General features: G+C 39.1%; 1 protein-coding gene across 4 annotated transcripts in view; it reads right to left on the bottom strand.

Moving 5' to 3' along the window:
• Window positions 1-665: 665 nt before the first annotated feature.
• LOC126486149 (DDB1- and CUL4-associated factor 6-like) overlaps window positions 666-17,422 on the bottom strand; it is a 227,199-nt gene continuing 210,442 nt past the window's right edge. For 3 of the 4 annotated variants that reach the window (XM_050108930.1, XM_050108927.1, XM_050108928.1), the window contains exon 15: window positions 666-1,867. In XM_050108930.1, the coding sequence (XP_049964887.1) occupies window positions 1,812-1,867 (56 nt within the window). In that variant the 3' untranslated portion in view covers window positions 666-1,811. Of the gene's footprint in view, window positions 1,868-1,988; window positions 2,136-17,422 lie in introns of those variants that run through there. The other variant, XM_050108929.1, reaches the window with a different exon arrangement.

Here is a 17,422-nt window from a genome sequence, read left to right as displayed (position 1 = left end):
GTGGCACTGGCCAGCCACTAATTTGAGAACTCTTTTTTTTGCCCACCAACACTCACGCAATGCTGACCTAGTTTCCTCAGTTGCTAGGCATTTGGTAAGACACCAATGGTGTCTGTAGCTTATTAAACACTACAATCAATGTTACACATGTATCAGCCATGCTGTAATTCCACGAATTAAAAATATACTAAATTCTTGATGCATTATGAAATATTCTATAACCCTGTGCCATTGACACCACAGTTTAGATGATTAAAAATTAAATGAATGAAGTTACCTGATACTCGATGATTAGATGGCCCTCTATGTAGAATGTGCATTATCTCCTGTCCATTTATGAAAGTGGATCACCCACATCATTGTCTGATCTACTGTTCTTATGAGCAAAATCTAGTCTAGGTACCACCCACATGGTGCCAAGTTGTTTTCGCTACACTGTAAAAGTTTTGCTGGAAGACCTTACACATCATCCATACAGTCCCTATGTTATTTCCATATTTTGATGCTCTGAAGAAAGGCATTCACGGCCATCAACTTGCTTCAGACAAAGAGGTGCACACTTGAGTATATTCACGGTTCCACAGGTAACTGCAAATATTTTTACATGGTGGCATTGGGATACAAACATTACCAGTTATGGCAATTACTTTTGAAATAAGAGATACTTTTTTTTTTTTTTTTGCCAACTGTCTCATTTTAATTAGACTGCTCCTCATAATATTCGACACACCCTATCCAGTGCCTATCTTTTAACCCACCACAGTTGTATTCCTCACAATAAGTGCCTCTGAAACTACAAATTTTCAAAATTCTTATATCAATTATGTTAAGAGTTTCATTTTAATACCTTATTTTAATTCGGGATGGGGAAATGTGGTACACAATGTACACAAAACTTCATACCTACAACAGTGTATTAGGAATTACAATATCGGGCATCCAAATGGTGTAATTTTAGTTGTATTTCAACATTCCAACAACAAAACATAAATTTTCTATTAATAACCACCACATTCAGTAATTTAATTCTGAAATTTGGTGGAAAAGGTATTGTATTTAAATTACCTTACAAAAAATTAAACTTTATGTACAGTTTGGTATTGTTCATTCACCAAAAATATTTCATGAATCTGACAATTATTCTACCTTCCTGTGCAGCTCTATGACTAGTATTGAGCAAAACTTCTTAACTACAAATAACTCATCAAAGTAAAGGACAAAAGGTAGTACCAGAATGCATATTGTGTCTGTCAAACTTTAAAAAAGGAATGTTGTTTAGATCTTTACCACACAAAAAACAACTACAAAAAGAATATAAGCATAACTAAAAGTAGCTTCTGAAAATATTCACAAAATATGCAAGATAATGGCTTAATGAATTACTGAATATTTATGTATCACTTCTGAGATTTGGCCCTTCGATATGACGTTTCCTATTTTTCACTTACTAGTTGCTATGCCATTGTATACAATATGGAAACTCTTACTGACAAATTAGGAATAATGAAACAAGAACAAAACAGTAGCAAAAACATTTTACTACTACACAGAAACAAAAAAATATCATTACATGCAAACAGAAATCACTGTGAGATAAAATCCAAACTAATATGTAAGACATACAACAATGGCAAAAGAAACAATGTTTGGACTACTGGTTGCTGTTCTGCAATAAGTAAATTTAAGATAAAATGAAAAATAAATTATGGAAGTGGTTTTATTTTGTAGAGTTGAGCTGCCAGGAAGTTCAAACTGAATCAAATTACACATAAAAAATCTATAAACACCGCTGCAGATAAGCCACTGAGATATCAATTGGTGTTCCCATCTTCATTATTTCTTCGTGAACGGGCACGATTTCGGCCACCTGCAAATAAGGAATTTTCATGTACACAATAAATTTCTTGACAATATGATAAATGACCTAATGATGAAATCTTATCTAGTATTACCCAGTAACATTTTCAACACATGCTTCATACAGTGTCTGCTTGTCACTTTTAAAGCACATAAGGCCACTGCTATGATTTAGGGACTTGTATTAATTTGACAATTCTATGCATTTTTCATAACGTACAATTTTTTTTGCAAAAAATTTTTCTTCATCATGGAATGACATTTAGTTCATACATGATCTGTAATGACACAACAAAATGACTAAATCAATGCAATATGTCATAGAACTTTTACATGCTAAAGTTCAGTTACTCTGGTTACAGCAACAGCTTAACAAATTGTCAGATACATTTCAGAGATAATACTTAACTTGAATATTTAAGGGATACTACTTTAACTTGAATGAAAAGGTCAAAGAAAAAATTCTACCTGTCATGAAGAGAAGTAGTAACAAACATTCTTTACAATATGTAGACATGCAGTTCCGTAAAAATTCATTTGTTTGTATGTACTGAAGCAGGGACACCTATTCAGATCATACAGTTTACATAATAATGTGATCAGCTATAGAGAGCAGTCTGGATTTTCCATAAAGTTCAATAGCATACAAGATCTTGATCTGAGGCAGTTAAAGACACTAGAGCATTTCCTTTGGAGGACTGGTCACATGTACAGTATGTCACAGTTATTGAACCATCACGGTAGCCAAAACCGAAATCTGACTTACCATTATAACAAGATTCACATTGACAATCCCACTGTATCCAAACAAACATTTTATTTAATATCAAAGATGTGATGTGTTATGTGCACACAATACACACCATTGCAGTCACCACCTACTTTTGAGAAAATACAACAGCACATTTGTAGCTGTGTTCCAGCATCATATCAACAATCAAAAAACAGTTATGTTCTCCATACTGATGTGGATGACAAACGTCATCACATACAATATCAATGTCATGCTCACTTCTAAATTTACAACACGCCTAGTTCCCTTCGGTTCATCTTTTCATGCATACACAGGATCACATATGGGTTACAACTTCATGACATGACACGTTCATGGTGAAGCCACTTAATTTGTAATTCTATCAAAAGGTACTCTTAGGTGCTAAGTAATAAGTGATTTTTCATGCTCTGTTCACCACTTGCGGGGAATGTTCAACTTTCTTTGATAAAGCTGTATATAATAACTTGAAGATGACATAATTACGAAGTATCATTCTGTAAATTTAATCATTAAGGTTCTTACTTTGATTGGTTGTAAATTTCATTTTGTTTGAGTGCTTCATTAATGACATTTTGGAAACAACAGTACGTGAACAGAGAAAAGTCACTGGAAACGCAGTATTTTATTACATTTGTATCCTTAAACTGTGCACAGAAGGCATAGAATATTTTTGAAATTTTAAGATTTGTAGAGTTACAGACTACTTTTTGAACTCTGTTGTCCCCCTGTAATCAATCTCTCTCTCTCTCTCTCTCTCTCTCTCTCTCTCTCTCTCTCTCTCTCTCTCTCTCTTTCTCTTTCTGAAGTTCTTTGCAACTAATGTTCCCCTCAGTTGCTTCTTGTAACTACTCTCTTTATCACTAGTTCTTAAAATATGTGAATCATCTTTAACTGTTTTAACTCCTCTTAGTCCTTACACTTACTTCTTGCTTTCTGCTAACTACTGACCTACTTCTTGTTTACATAGTTTATGAAAAATACTCTAGAAAAAAGTTTAGAATTTGGTGAGGTAAAAGATGAATACTATGCACATGAAAAAGAAATCAGTCAAAGTAGAAAGAAAAGTAATGACTCATTATCTTATGACACATGGTTGGATAGGTATACTGTTGACGATAAATAAGGAATTGCACAAGTGAAAAACAGTATTATCACTGCAATGAGGAACAACTAGCACTCACCTTTCCCAGGGGAGATTTCTAAGGATTACTGCAACTGTGAGGGATTCGAGTGTATAAGGCAGTTTCCCATGGGGTAAATTATGTTGACTTTTAGCACAGGTAGCAACAGTGACGTGTTGGGTCTTGTTAGGTCACTGGAGGGAGTTGGCACCACACTGCACATACAAGTCACTAAATTCCTGTAAATCCGGGGACGGTAGATGAGCTGTGATGCCACGTTCAATCATATTCCAGTTGTGTTTGATCAGGTTCAGATCTGGCGAGCTGGGGGGCCAGTACATCAGTTGGAACTTGCCACTGTGTTCCTTGAACAACTCCATCAAATGCATGGTGTCGTAACATGGTGCATTATCTTGCTGAAAAATGCTACTGCCATCGAGAAACATGATGGCCTTGAAGGGGTGTACGTGTCTTGCAACCAGTATATGACACTGCTTGGCCATCACGGCGTCTTGCAAGAATTCCACTGGGTGCATGGATGCCCATGTGAATATTCCCCAGGACATAATGGATCTTGTCTCCATCCCGCAGGACAAATGTCAAGAAGCTGTTCCATTGGAAGATGACAGATTCACTCACTCCCGTCGGCATGATCAAGAAGGTATCAGAATTCACCAGACCATGCAAAGCTCTGCCACTGTGCCAATGTCCAGTGCCAATGGTCACATGCTCATTTCTGTATTCAGACACACTTGTACTCTGCCCAGCACTAAAGTTTGCTTGTTTTGCCACTCTGCCCAGCCTATGCCGCCCTGTTTCTGCAATTAGAGTTGGCCGCCCAACCTCACGATGCCTGGTGTGGTTTCACCTCGGTTTTACCATGTGTTAAAGACACTCACCACAGCATTCCTTGAACACTCCAGAAGACGTTCAGTTTCCAAAATGCTCATGCCAAATGTCTGGGCCATCATAATCTGCCCTCGGTCAAACTTAGATAGATTGTGCATCTTCCCCATTCTACACACAGACAGCATGCTCACTGACACTACATACACTATGCGTGTGACTGACCAGCAGTCATTCCTCACCAGGTGAAGCTGCTATCACCTAGATGGGTTTATATCGATAGTAGGTCAGTGGTCATAATGTTCTGGCTGAATAGTGTAAGTTTCATTCTCTCAGAATGGGTATTTTCTGCTTACCAAGCAAAGGTGTTCTAGTCTTCTTGAGTTTTTCTTATCATAAAACTGACCTGTTGTGTTATTCCTGCCTCCTTCAATCTTTTTTACTGCCACAATTCATTTTATCATTTTAATTTTAGTTTTACTGCGAATTTCACAGAATCCTACAAACTTTCTAGTTAAACTGGTTGGCTATATTCTTTTAATGTATTCACAGAATTGTAGCATGAGTTTTTTCATATCCAAAAATATGTTGGTACACTTATGAATTTCTTTATTTGCCCTTAGGTTCTTTCTTCCTTCTTCAGTATAATTTGGACCTAAAATTTTCCAGATTACATTTCATTCTCCTTTTGGATTATCATCATCATTATTATTGCTATTAATCAGAAAAAACTGTTTTGACTTCAAATTGTTGATCTCATTTAAGTGAAAACAGTGCAGATTTATGGGTTTCTATAGCGTGCTATTAAATTGCAGAAATTATATGTATAATTTGATAATTCATAAGACTTTGGTTATAAGGTAGGATTATTGCTGAAACTTTCGTGGCAAGAAAAAGATTTTGCGAATGACTATGCATAAGATGTCACCTCAAACAATAAGATCAACAACTATAATTGCAAAAAAAATAATGTGATATGTTTTGTGAGCCTGTGGGAATAAAAAAGAACATTATTAATCAGCTGTTGTGCTATGCCTTAAAAAATTCTGGCATTTGGCTTAAGAAACTGCAGGAAAGCAAAGGAAACATAACTCTGGATGGTTGAACAGGGAATTGTATCAATGACTTTCTGGACATTATTACAATGTTGTAGGAATAACAGCCCTTTGAAACACACTGTAATATGTATACAACATGAGAACAGGGTAAAAATGGATGAGACGAGTACACAGAACAGAAAGTAATGTGTGGAAGCTAAAACACGAAAAACATGATCCTGGAAAGTGCTATGCAGAGTATAAGCAATGGAGGGATGATATTAAAAGAACAGATCATGACTTTTGTTGTCAAATTATAACATAAAACTATCTGTTCCTTGATTTGATTCAATACCTGTTCACTGATATCTGGTCCCTCTAGTTAATTTCAGCATTCTTCTTTCACAACACATTTCAAAAGCTTTTGTTCTCTTGCTGTTAGTTCTGTTTGTTCTCCATATTTCACTTCCACACAACACTTCACTCCCCACGTACACGATCGAAACAGGCTTCCTTGTTATTGGGTCATTCCATGTCAAGTGGCCTAAATTTAGACAAGCTCCCCACTCGATCATCTCCAATTTTGATGAAATTTCTATAGGATGTACATATAGACCTTACATGGAACACTGCCAAATTACAGCTTCATAGGTAGTATAGTAGGGCCACTAGCCACCTTTTCGTAAAGACTCATTTTTTAACATTGCGACTGAAATGAACAAATGCTCAACTTTGTTTTAGCATTGTTCAGTATCTAAGAGACCTGTTGTGCTGAAACTTTGTGATCCTGTTCAACTTTTTGGGCACAATAGCTTAGTTTTGGTACAAAAGGTCAAACTATGGTAAATTCATCATAGTGTGCTCTCAAAGTGGCTCATAAATCTTGTCGTACCAAATTTTGATTATAATTTATTGCCTTGTATCTACTGAAAGAGTAACTTTCTTAAGCTAATACTTTAGTTCTTTGCAACCTGCCAGCATGTCATAAAGCTCTGCAATTACATTAAAAAATACAGGTACCAGTCGTACTCTTTATGGTTCCCAAGCCAAATATTTCAGTTCTTATTAATTCATTTTCTGAATTTTTTTACAAATAGCAATAACAGTTGATTCTAACAAGTTATAATGCCGGCCCATTCTTGTTGCTGATGGAGCTGGAATTACAGAAATAATGTGTTGGTTTGGAATCCAACAGGCATCCTGCCTAGCTGGTCAATAGAATGAATGTGGAGGTCCATTGGGGTGCATGAAACTGACTAAAACATAATTTTCTTCTTCTGAAACTTCGGACACATTACCAATCCATCAGTTTCCATCATACAGGCAATGTATTGGCCCGGTTTTAAGGCTGTAATATTTCTGAATGGAACTGTTGCTTGACTTTGGTCAACATTCGCCACAAAAAAATTGTATCATTGGATACTCTTCTAATACAAACTTGCTTTTCATTTAATGGCACAAAATGGTGATTCTCTCTTGTACCTGATACTGTGCAGCCATTTTTGAACCTTGCTTCCTGCTCAGTTTTTAATGTTTCAATTTCTTCTTTTGAAACAAAAATTAACTGGATTCCTCTGATATTCTTTGTACAGTATTTAAACAAATCAGTTGGTGTCAAAATCTGGTCCTCAGTTGTACTTTGAAGGCTTGCTCTTTTAGCCAGGCACTTTACAGTTCCTCAAATTCCATCACATGGTAATTTTCCATGGCTTGTAGCAAAAAAGTTCCATTTTGATGGTGGCAGAGATTCAGAAAATTTTTAAAGTTTTTGTACTGTGCTGCTGACCCATCACTGAAGTAGTAAATGTGTGTGATTATTCCAAGGAAACACTTTAGATCTTCCAGAATGAGATTTTCACTCTGCAGCGGAGTGTGCGCTGATATGAAACTTCCTGGCAGATTAAAACTGTGTGCCCGACCGAGACTCGAACTCGGGACCTTTGCCTTCTGCGGGCAAGTGCTCTACCATCTGAGATACTGGCAGAAGTAAAGCTGTGAGGACCGGGCATGAGTCGTGCTTCGGTAGCTCAGATGGTAGAGCACTTGCCCGCGAAAGGCAAAGGTCCCAAGTTCGTGTCTCGGTCGGGCACACAGTTTTAATCTGCCAGGAAGTTTCACTTTCAATCTTCTATTAATTTCACTATAAAAGCATGTACAGCGATTGCATCATGTTTCAGGCTGTTGCTTATTATACAGTAGCTGATGTCCAAGTTATTTCTGAAGTGCACAACAAATGAGTGTAAAGTTGCTTGGCTGTTATTCCAGTGAACACCTTGAGCTGCATCCTGGAGAATGAAGGAATAATTTTCAGCAAAGTCCCTTAATATAATCAGTTCAGTTAGCTTACAGCTTTCTTTTATGCATTTTAGGTGCTTGCTCTGGTGCTTTGCAACATAATGATGAGTGAAAAGTTCGTCATTTTTGGAATCATATCTTCAATAAAATCCTCAGTGGTCATCTGCTTGGTTTCTAATGTATCTCTATCAGTGTGCACCCACTGTTTGAACTCAGTGATATCTTCTGGATCACTGTCTTCAAAACTACTTTCTAAAAACTGTTACTGTAGTTCTTTCCCAGGCAGATTTCAAGGCGATGAAGCATGCAGTCTTTGGATTCCAAATCACACACTGTTTTAGTGAATCAGACTCTTACAATTTTCTTTACTTGGAGTGCTTGCAAGCATCAGTTTCACATTTTGGCGTAAAGTGCAAACACAGACTGAGTGGGTTCCTGCAGCACCCACAGTGATGCACCATTTTGGCCTCAATTCGCAAAATTTGGAAAATTCAATTTAGACCCATGCTGAAGTCGATATGCAGCAAACATGTCTTTCAAATTATTCAGAAGAAGGTATTTTTGAGTCAAAACTTTCTTTCCTTCTATTCTGATTGATACACACTCCTTTTTATGTGGACAAATTTGGCTAAATTCCTCATTCTGAAAAAATGTTACCACTCTTTCTTTTATGGCATCTGGAATGTTCTTTGGCAGAGCTAATACACCATTTTCTGTCTGTAACTTCCTAGCTGCTTTTACCACCTCTCTGAAACACCAAATTTTTGCATTGTATCTTTTATAGTCCAGTTTTTGCAATTTTTGGGGCTGCCTCGACAACTGCAACTTCTCTTTCAATACTTTAATCAGCTGCTTATAATCTTCACAATTAGGACATGTCTTGCTTGTACTAGGTGTTTGAAGATCTTTTGGGGCGAATCCTCCAGCAGCAGCAATGTTATTCGCAATTGCCTCTTGAGCTCCGTTTGTTTTTCGTTTTGCATAACCTTTCACATCCCTTTTTAATACACTCTGAAATTTTAGAGAGGAGACCCCAAAAGCAGTTAGACTTGAATCAACTGATACTTCTGGATATGCTTCATCTTCAGACTGGTTTGAGGGTGATTGTGATTATTCTGCTTTCTTTGCTAAAAATTGTTTTCTGCAAGTTGGACAGATCTTCTGACCAGGTTTCACATTGCTCTTAGTCATGGCTTGCAATTGTTTTGCTGTTTCCACAGTGACAACCCGTAAACCCTTTCTAACAGAATGGTTCTTTGCACCAAAAGGATTACAACAAGATCTCTGTAGAAAGTCATATATGTCCGCAAGTATTGCTTTGTGATGAAAGCATATTTGTGCATTTAGTAAGACATATCTCACTTCTTTGGTTTATTAATTCCTGTTGCTCTACTGAAAATTCTTTGATTGGAATGAAGCCTTGTAGCTGTGTGTATGTTTTCAGATGACATGCAGAATTATCTGCACGGCCAATGACACATGGTACTGAAACCTCGTTGATATCCATTACACTACAATTCAATTTATGCTTCCAATTGCCATTTGTTACAATATTAGATAAAGTAGAAGTGGTGTATATTTCCAACTGAAAAATATTAAACAATCATAAATAATGGGAACTTCCTTGAGAATACAACAGAAAAAAATTAAATAACCTGATAAACATTCCTAAAGAGTCACCCCGTACCTAGAAATAATTTTTACTAACCGAAAAAAGATGTTTATCCAGTAATGACAACACACTTTACATCATTTAAAGAGGCAAACACAACATCTGGACACACTTCACTACACAGCAGTGTGCTTCAGACTGATTGTTGAAGCATGTTACCAAACTCCATTGTTGACACTAAACTTTGTTGATACTAAACTGGCCTGCCTCCAAAATAAAAACAACTTTTTCTGATCACACAAGGTGAGCTCAGATAACTCAGCTATGATTTGAGTAATCTAGATGCCACTTGCAGAGCTTTACGACACGCTGACAGGTTGCAGATAACCAAAGTATCAGTTTCAGAAAGTTATTCTTTCAGTAGATACAATGCAATAAAGTATAGTCAAAATTTGGTATGACAAGATTTATGAGCCACTTTGATAGCACACCATGATGAATTTGCCATAGTTTTATCTTTTGTTTTACAGATAAGATATTGTACCCAAAAAGTTGAACAGGATCATGAAGTTTCACCACAAGAGGTCTCTTAGATACTGAACAATGGTAAAACAAAGTTGATCATTTATTCATTTCAGTTGCCATGTCAAAAAACAAGCCTTTACGAAAAGGTGGCTAGTGGCCCCACCATACTACTTATGAAGCTGTAATTTGGCAGTGCTTCATGTAAGGTCTATATGTACATCCTGTAAAAATTTCATCAAAATTGGAGACGGTCAAGTGGGGACCCTTAGGCCACTTGACATGGAATGACCCTATTGCTTGTCTTTATTTTACATCCTCTTTACTTCTGATACTGTTAGTTATTTTGATTCCCAAACTGCTATACACTTACTGCTTTTTGTCTCTCATTTTCTAATCTATGAGGGCATACTGAAAAGTAATACCTTCAAATTACAATATGTGACGCAAATTACTCAGTCAGCTTTTCCACTTCACTGATGAATGTTGCAATCCTATGCCACTAGACAGCTCTGAATTGTAGAATGTGATGTAACGATGTGTAACGTAACTATGCTGGTGTATTGCAAGACCCTGACAAAACTGAAAGCGCAAATTCAAAGTCTTTATCCACATATGAAGCACTCACTCCTTCTGCATGACAATGTCAGACCACACACGAGTGCTGCGACATCTGCAACAATCGGATGCTTTGGGTTCACTTTCATTGATAATCCTCCATACAGTCCCAACTTGGTCCCAGCCAATTTTCATTTGTTTCCAAAAGAAAGAACACCTTCGAGGACCTCGCTTTGATAGTGATTAAGCGGTGGAAGCAGACGTGAGGTAGTAAATTATGTGAAACATCCTACAGTGACAGTATCAACAAACTGGTCTCTCGTTGGGAGAAATGTTGGGTTGGGTTGGGCTGTTTTGGGGGAAAAGACCAAACAGTGAGGTCATTGGTCTCATTGGATTAGGGAAGGACAGAGAAGGAAGTCGGCCGTGCCCTTTCAAAGGAACCATCCCGCCATTTGCCTGAAGTGATTTAGGAAAATCACAGAAAACCTAAATCAGGATGGCCGGACGCGGGATTGAACTGTCGTCCTCCCGAATGCAAGTCCAGTGTGCTAACCACTGCGCCACCTCGCTCGATGGGGGAGGAGAAATGTGTTTGTCACCACGGTGACTGTTGAGAAATAAATATGTAGACCCGAAGAACTGAGATGTAGAATGTTAATAAAATTTCTTTTAAGACACAAAGGAATTAATGACATTACCTGCCAGTGGGCACTGATTTAAATCGATGGAGAATGTTGAAAATTTGTGCTAGACTGGGATTCAAACCCAGGTCTCTAGCTCACTAGGCAGATTTGCTGACCACTGTGTCATCCAGACACAGTGTTCACTGCAACTGCATGGACTACCCTAGCATGCCTCCTGCCAGATCCAAATTCTCAACCTATCCACACACTACTGATGTAGTTATCCTTGGCCATTATCCTCATTACTTGTGGCATTTCATTGATTCCCATAAGAGTTGAAGTGTAGTGTGCATACACAATGAAGTGATCAATTGGTCATCTTTGCCTTAATTATAAGTGATCAATTGGTCATCTTTGCCTTAATTATGTATGTCCAAAAGCACACACACTACATATAAAATCTGTTTTTTTTAAAACACTTTAAAAGTTTTCACAAAAAAAATTTGCAGGCATAACTTCTCAGCACATCCTCGTAATTCCTGTAGTATCACCTAACATAATTTCATTACCCTTTTTTACTTTTATTGATGTTCATTGTATAGCCTCTTTTTACTACCCTTTTATTCCAAGTCCTTTGCTATCTTTAACACAATCACAATGTTGTCAGCAAACCTTAAAGTTTCTATTTCCTCTGGCTGAATTTTAGTTCATTTTCCAACTTGATTCATAGTTTTCTTTCTCGATTTTTCTTTGTACAAGTTCAACTGCATGAGGCAACCACCTAGTCTCACACTGTTCTCCATTACTACCTTCCTTTAATGTCCTTTGACTTTAATGATTGCCGTCTGGTTTTGTACAAGTAATAGATAACCTTAAGCTTCCTAGGTTTCATCCCTGATTTTCAAATTTCACATAGTATCTTGCAGTCAGTATTGTCAAAAGCTTTGTCTACACCTACAAATGTTATAAATTTGCGTTTGTCCTTAACAACCTATTTTCTAAGATAGGTCACAGGGTCAGTATTGCCTTGCGTTTTCCTACATTTCTTTGGAACTCAAACTTATCTCCCCCTGGGATGGCTTCAATAAGCTGTCCCAGTCTTCTGTAGATATTTTGTGTTAGTATTTTGGCTAGTTAAAGCAATGGACTGACGACACAGCAGACGTAACTTAGCTTCTTTGGTACTGAGATTATTACAGTATTCTTGAAGTCTGGGGGGTATTTCACCTATCTCATATATTCTGAATACTAGGTGGAACAGTTTAGTGAAGAATGGTTCTCGTAAGGATCCTACAGTTCTCAGGAAAAGTCATCTAGTCCAGGTGCTTTGTTTTGATTTTGGTAATTATAGTACTCTGTCAAATTCTTCCGCAATATTGCATCACTTATGTTATATTCATCGAATGCCTCTTCCTTTCCATAATATTTTTTTTAAGTTTCTTTCCTTTATGCAGTCCTGCTATATATTCCTTCCACCTTTCAGACTTCTTTTCTTTGTTTACTTGTAGCTTTCCATCTGTGCTCTTTATGTTCAAACACCTGCTTCTCTTTTTTTAAAGGGATTCTTTAATTTTCTTTAAGTGGCAGCTGGAGTAAAACAGAATGATCATCTCTCCAGAGCCCCATTTAACTTAGCATCGCATAACAGGATGTGAACAATATACCAAATAAGTACAATAATGATGAAATTCAGTCCAATGTCTGCATACACAGATGACATTGCAATTACAGCAAAAGATTCACATTAATGAGCCAAAAAGTTATGTGCACTGTCCACCATGAGATTAAATGCAGCTTGGTGCTGTTGCAGGCATGTGATGTCGTAAGAAAAATATGTAAGCAGTACAAAGATGAATGGGAAAATATTTTAGCAGTGGCACAATCTGCAAGTGAATAAATATACAGAAATAAGCAACAGTGACAAAAGGGCAGACTGATACCCTGCAATGACTGAGAATTCTCAGAAACTGCAAACTTGGTTGGCTATTCACATACTACTGTCATCAACATCTGTGAAAAGTGGCTGAAGGATGGTGACACCACAAATAAGCGACAAGGTGTAGGACATACACGCCTCATCACAGAAAGTATAGGCTGGAGGCTTGCTCCCTCTGTAAAACACGACAGGCAGTGGCTGGCAGCAGATCTGATGACAAGGTATAATGCTGGTGCAGATACAAGTGTTCTGGAGCCATCATATAGCATACACTGTTGGACATGGGTCTCCGCAACAAATGTCTCCGACGTGTTTCCATGTTGACCAACGACATCAACAATTACGATTGCAGTGGGCACAGACTCATTGAGATTGGACCCTGTCACCTGGTCAGATGAACTACATTACTTGTTACAATGGGTTGATGGTTGCGTCCGGGCACACTGCCATCCAAATGAACACCTGCAAAAAACATACACCGATGGGGGACCTGCACCTGGGCTTCCATGGGATCTGTGGCAGCAGTTATGGGAGTATGTGAACATTATTGCAGAACAACTTCATCCGTTCATATCAGATGTCTTCCCCGACAAGATGGCATCTACCAGCAGGACAACAGACAATGTCGGAAGACCAGAATTGTGCTGCAATGGTTTGAGGAGTATGACAGTGAATTCACTGTGACGTCTAGGCCACCAAATTAGTCCAATTTAAACCCAATGGAACACATCTGGTATGTTATTGCCTATCAGGCACTACCTCCGTACCAAAAAACCAGAGGCCCACTATTTATGGGAACTGTGTGATGTGTGCGTAGACATCTAGTTTTACATACTTCCCTGTCAAGCATGTGTTGAAGCTACTGTCAGGTGCACCTAAATGCTATTAACACTTTGGCAACCAAGCCAGGTACTGCCTTCTGTTGTCAATTTCTAGAATTATTTCAAAATAAGTGGTAACAAACGTAATGCCAGCTGTTGCAAGTGTCTGAGCCAGTATTTGATAGTGTTCTCATTAGTTTTGTGCATGTACTCGTTAGCTTTCGCAGTTTGCTGTAATTCTGCTACAAATATGTCACTTGTTGAATGAGTAACAAATTTTGGAAGGGATCAGAGGGAGAAATATCTGAAATACCTGAAGAAGATTCATATTCAGATAAACAGTTTTCTGTAATTTTTCATCGCTAATACTGTTCTTACAGATACTGCTGCTGTAGTTGCAATTTAGTTCTTTTTTATTCATCTTAATCTCATCTTTTTTTACAGACGAATCTCATGAAGAAGTAGCACCCAACACTCATTTCCAAAATTTGATGGCTCACTCACAAAACAGGCCAGAAAGAAATGAACTAGTAATGGCCTGACTGCAACATACATCTCTTAACGCCATAATACTTCAGACATTTCCATACAGAAGAAATTAAGTGTGAAATTGCTCATTAATCCACCTAACACTTTTTTTGGAAGGATATTTATACTTCCTGTCATCACTATTTAAAAATTTGTGATCTACTGAAGATTTGAAGTAAATATAAAAAAAATAAAAAATAAATCTCCAAACTTAGTCTCTCTCTCTCTCTCTCTCTCTCTCTCTCTCTCTCTCTCTCACACACACACACACACACACACACACTTTTTATGTGTTACCCTACAAGGTACTTCAAGCATATACGTGCTAGTAATACTTTAAATAATGGCAGAAATGACTGGTTTTCTATGCCCAAAATTCTTCTAACTGGTTGAACTTCAAAGTGTTACACAGGTCGTCATGATGCTTTGACCCATCAGTGTAAACACCTTAGAACCAGAAATTGGGTTCACTGTTAAATGTCAGATGCGTCAATTATCTAGGTATGCTTTGTAACAGTTGGTATCATAAAGTTTATTTATTTAGTGTACAGCTTACTGAATTATATTTTACAAGTACATACAACTAAGCTGATACAAGATACCATAAAACGATATGAATCAATACAAGCAGATACATTTATGTATGTGTGTGTATAGGTAATAATGCAAACAGTAGCAAAAATAAGTTGAGATTCCCATTTTCCATCATAGTTTGATATCCAAAAACTCCAGCCAGTTAACTGCTGCAGGTGTTAAGTCAATGAAGTCTTTCCAGTTAGCCATGAATTTTCTTTGCATTTCAGAGTTCCAATGTACTGCAGTCATATTGGTCACCATTGGTAATTCACCACTAATGTACTGCGCTTTGGTCATAGTGTGGCCAGTTCTGATACAGTTGAGGGAGCTCCATATTTTTCTTCACTGGTTCAATCCTGGGGTTTGGATGGTTGGATCTATTTTACTCTTATGACCAGAGAAAGGTGTCCACTGATTTCTCCATTCATCTCTTACATTATAGCTTTCTGGGGTGAGTTGAATATTGTTTACCCACAATGGTTCTCTAGATTATAGTCAGACTGACAGAGGAATAAATGTAATCTTCCACAGCAAAAAATTACGACATAATTGAACCCCAAATATTTGGGTGTGACTCCTAACAGGTCGCTGACATGTAGGAAACACCTATAACTAACAGGACAGAAGCTAAAATCAAAGAATAACAGATGAAGGAAACTGGCTGGTCCTAGCTGGGGATCTACTTCAAACAGCTTAAGAACTTAGCAAAAAAGTACTCCTGCACCCTGTGTTGTAACCACCACCGGAACGGTTGGGGGGTTGCCAAGAACAAAAGCGCAGCAGGACCAAACGGGAGTGGCCCGCGAATAAACAAAACGGATGAACAGGAAAGGACAGACATGAACAACAACTGATGACCGAGCAAGACCCTACAAACAGCAACACGCAAGAAGCAATCGGGTCACAAGCGAAAAACCTTACGAATCAACAATGTCCACTTGTGCACGGAAACAAGCAAAGTGCGCTGTCTGCAGGTGAGATGTAGATAGACTCACGCAAATATCAGACTGCCTTGCTAAGCAAGTGGCAGACGCTTAAATACATGACAGGGTACATCGCTATTGGCTGCTGGGACCACGTGCTCCACATTATACGTGGGCCAGGAGCGCGTGCAGCCATGGCTTATGGCGTGACGGCTGCAGAGACCTCTAGTAGAAATCGAGGTCCATGCCAACTGGCGCGGATTTGAAACCCGCAGTGCTTGGTACCAGATCCCTCCCTCCTGAAACTTGCGTGTAGGGGCGGAAACACCCCGGACAGTGCCGCGTTGGTTGACAGATGGGAGAAGAACCGTTCTCGCCAAAAGTCATTGGCGGGGAGGAAGGGACATCCGAGATGTCCGCCCGTGGGGAGAAAGTAACCACGGGCAGTGGCGGCAAATTGAGGACCATGTCTGTACCCGAAGAAGGTAGCGGAGGAGGAGGAGGCGGCTGTGAGAGTCCCGGGGGGTATGCGGGCGGAGCTGGTTATGATGGCGGCGCTCCAACCCTTTCGACGTCTACACCGACATCACATGCCGCCCATGGGCCGCAACGACCGTGGAGGGCATCTAACCCGCCTTGCTCCCGTACACATGGGCCCACACAACTGCGCCACAGGTGTAATGCTGAGAGGACTGGGAATGGGGGCAGGAGGGGGATGGCATCAGCAAATGCAGCAGGGTCTGCGGCTGTCGCCCATGGCGGAGCTCTGCCAGACTATGCCCGTTAACTGGCGTGGCGCGATAGGTGCTCAAAAACAGGGTGAGGGCCGAAGTGGTTGGAGATGTTTCGACTGCCTTTGTCGACTGGTGTTTAAATATGTAGACAAGCCTCTCCGCCACGCCATTGGAGGAAGGGTGGAAAGGCAGGCTACGGAAGTCGTGGAAGGAGGAGGCCATGAATTGGGTGCCATTATCAGAGATCAATGTTGTGAGGCATGCCTCAATGGCGAGAACCTGGGCCAGGGCTGTGAATGTGGCCTCCGAGGTGGTGGACTCCAGGCAGACGACATATGGGTATTTGGAACAGGCATCAACAATAAGTAACTACATGGACCCCAAAAACTTGTCCAGCCAACAGCATAAACCTACAGCTTGCAGAGTGTGAAATAAGGCGCTGAGGTTTTGCGAATGTTCCTGGCAGGAACATCCAGTGACCAAGATGTCATCCAGATAATGCATGCAGGCACGGATAGGCTATGTAAGCTGCTCCAGGAACTGCTGGTAAATGGCCGGCGCCAAAGAGACACCAAATGGAAGGCACTTGTACCTGTACAATCTGAAAGGAGTACTGATAACCAAGATTTTCTGGGAATCAGCATCCAAGGGTAAC

The sequence above is a fragment of the Schistocerca serialis genome, chromosome 1, assembly GCF_023864345.2.
Source record: "Schistocerca serialis cubense isolate TAMUIC-IGC-003099 chromosome 1, iqSchSeri2.2, whole genome shotgun sequence".
In the NCBI taxonomy this organism is placed as follows: domain Eukaryota; kingdom Metazoa; phylum Arthropoda; class Insecta; order Orthoptera; family Acrididae; genus Schistocerca; species Schistocerca serialis.
This window is presented reverse-complemented; position numbering and strand designations above follow the sequence as displayed.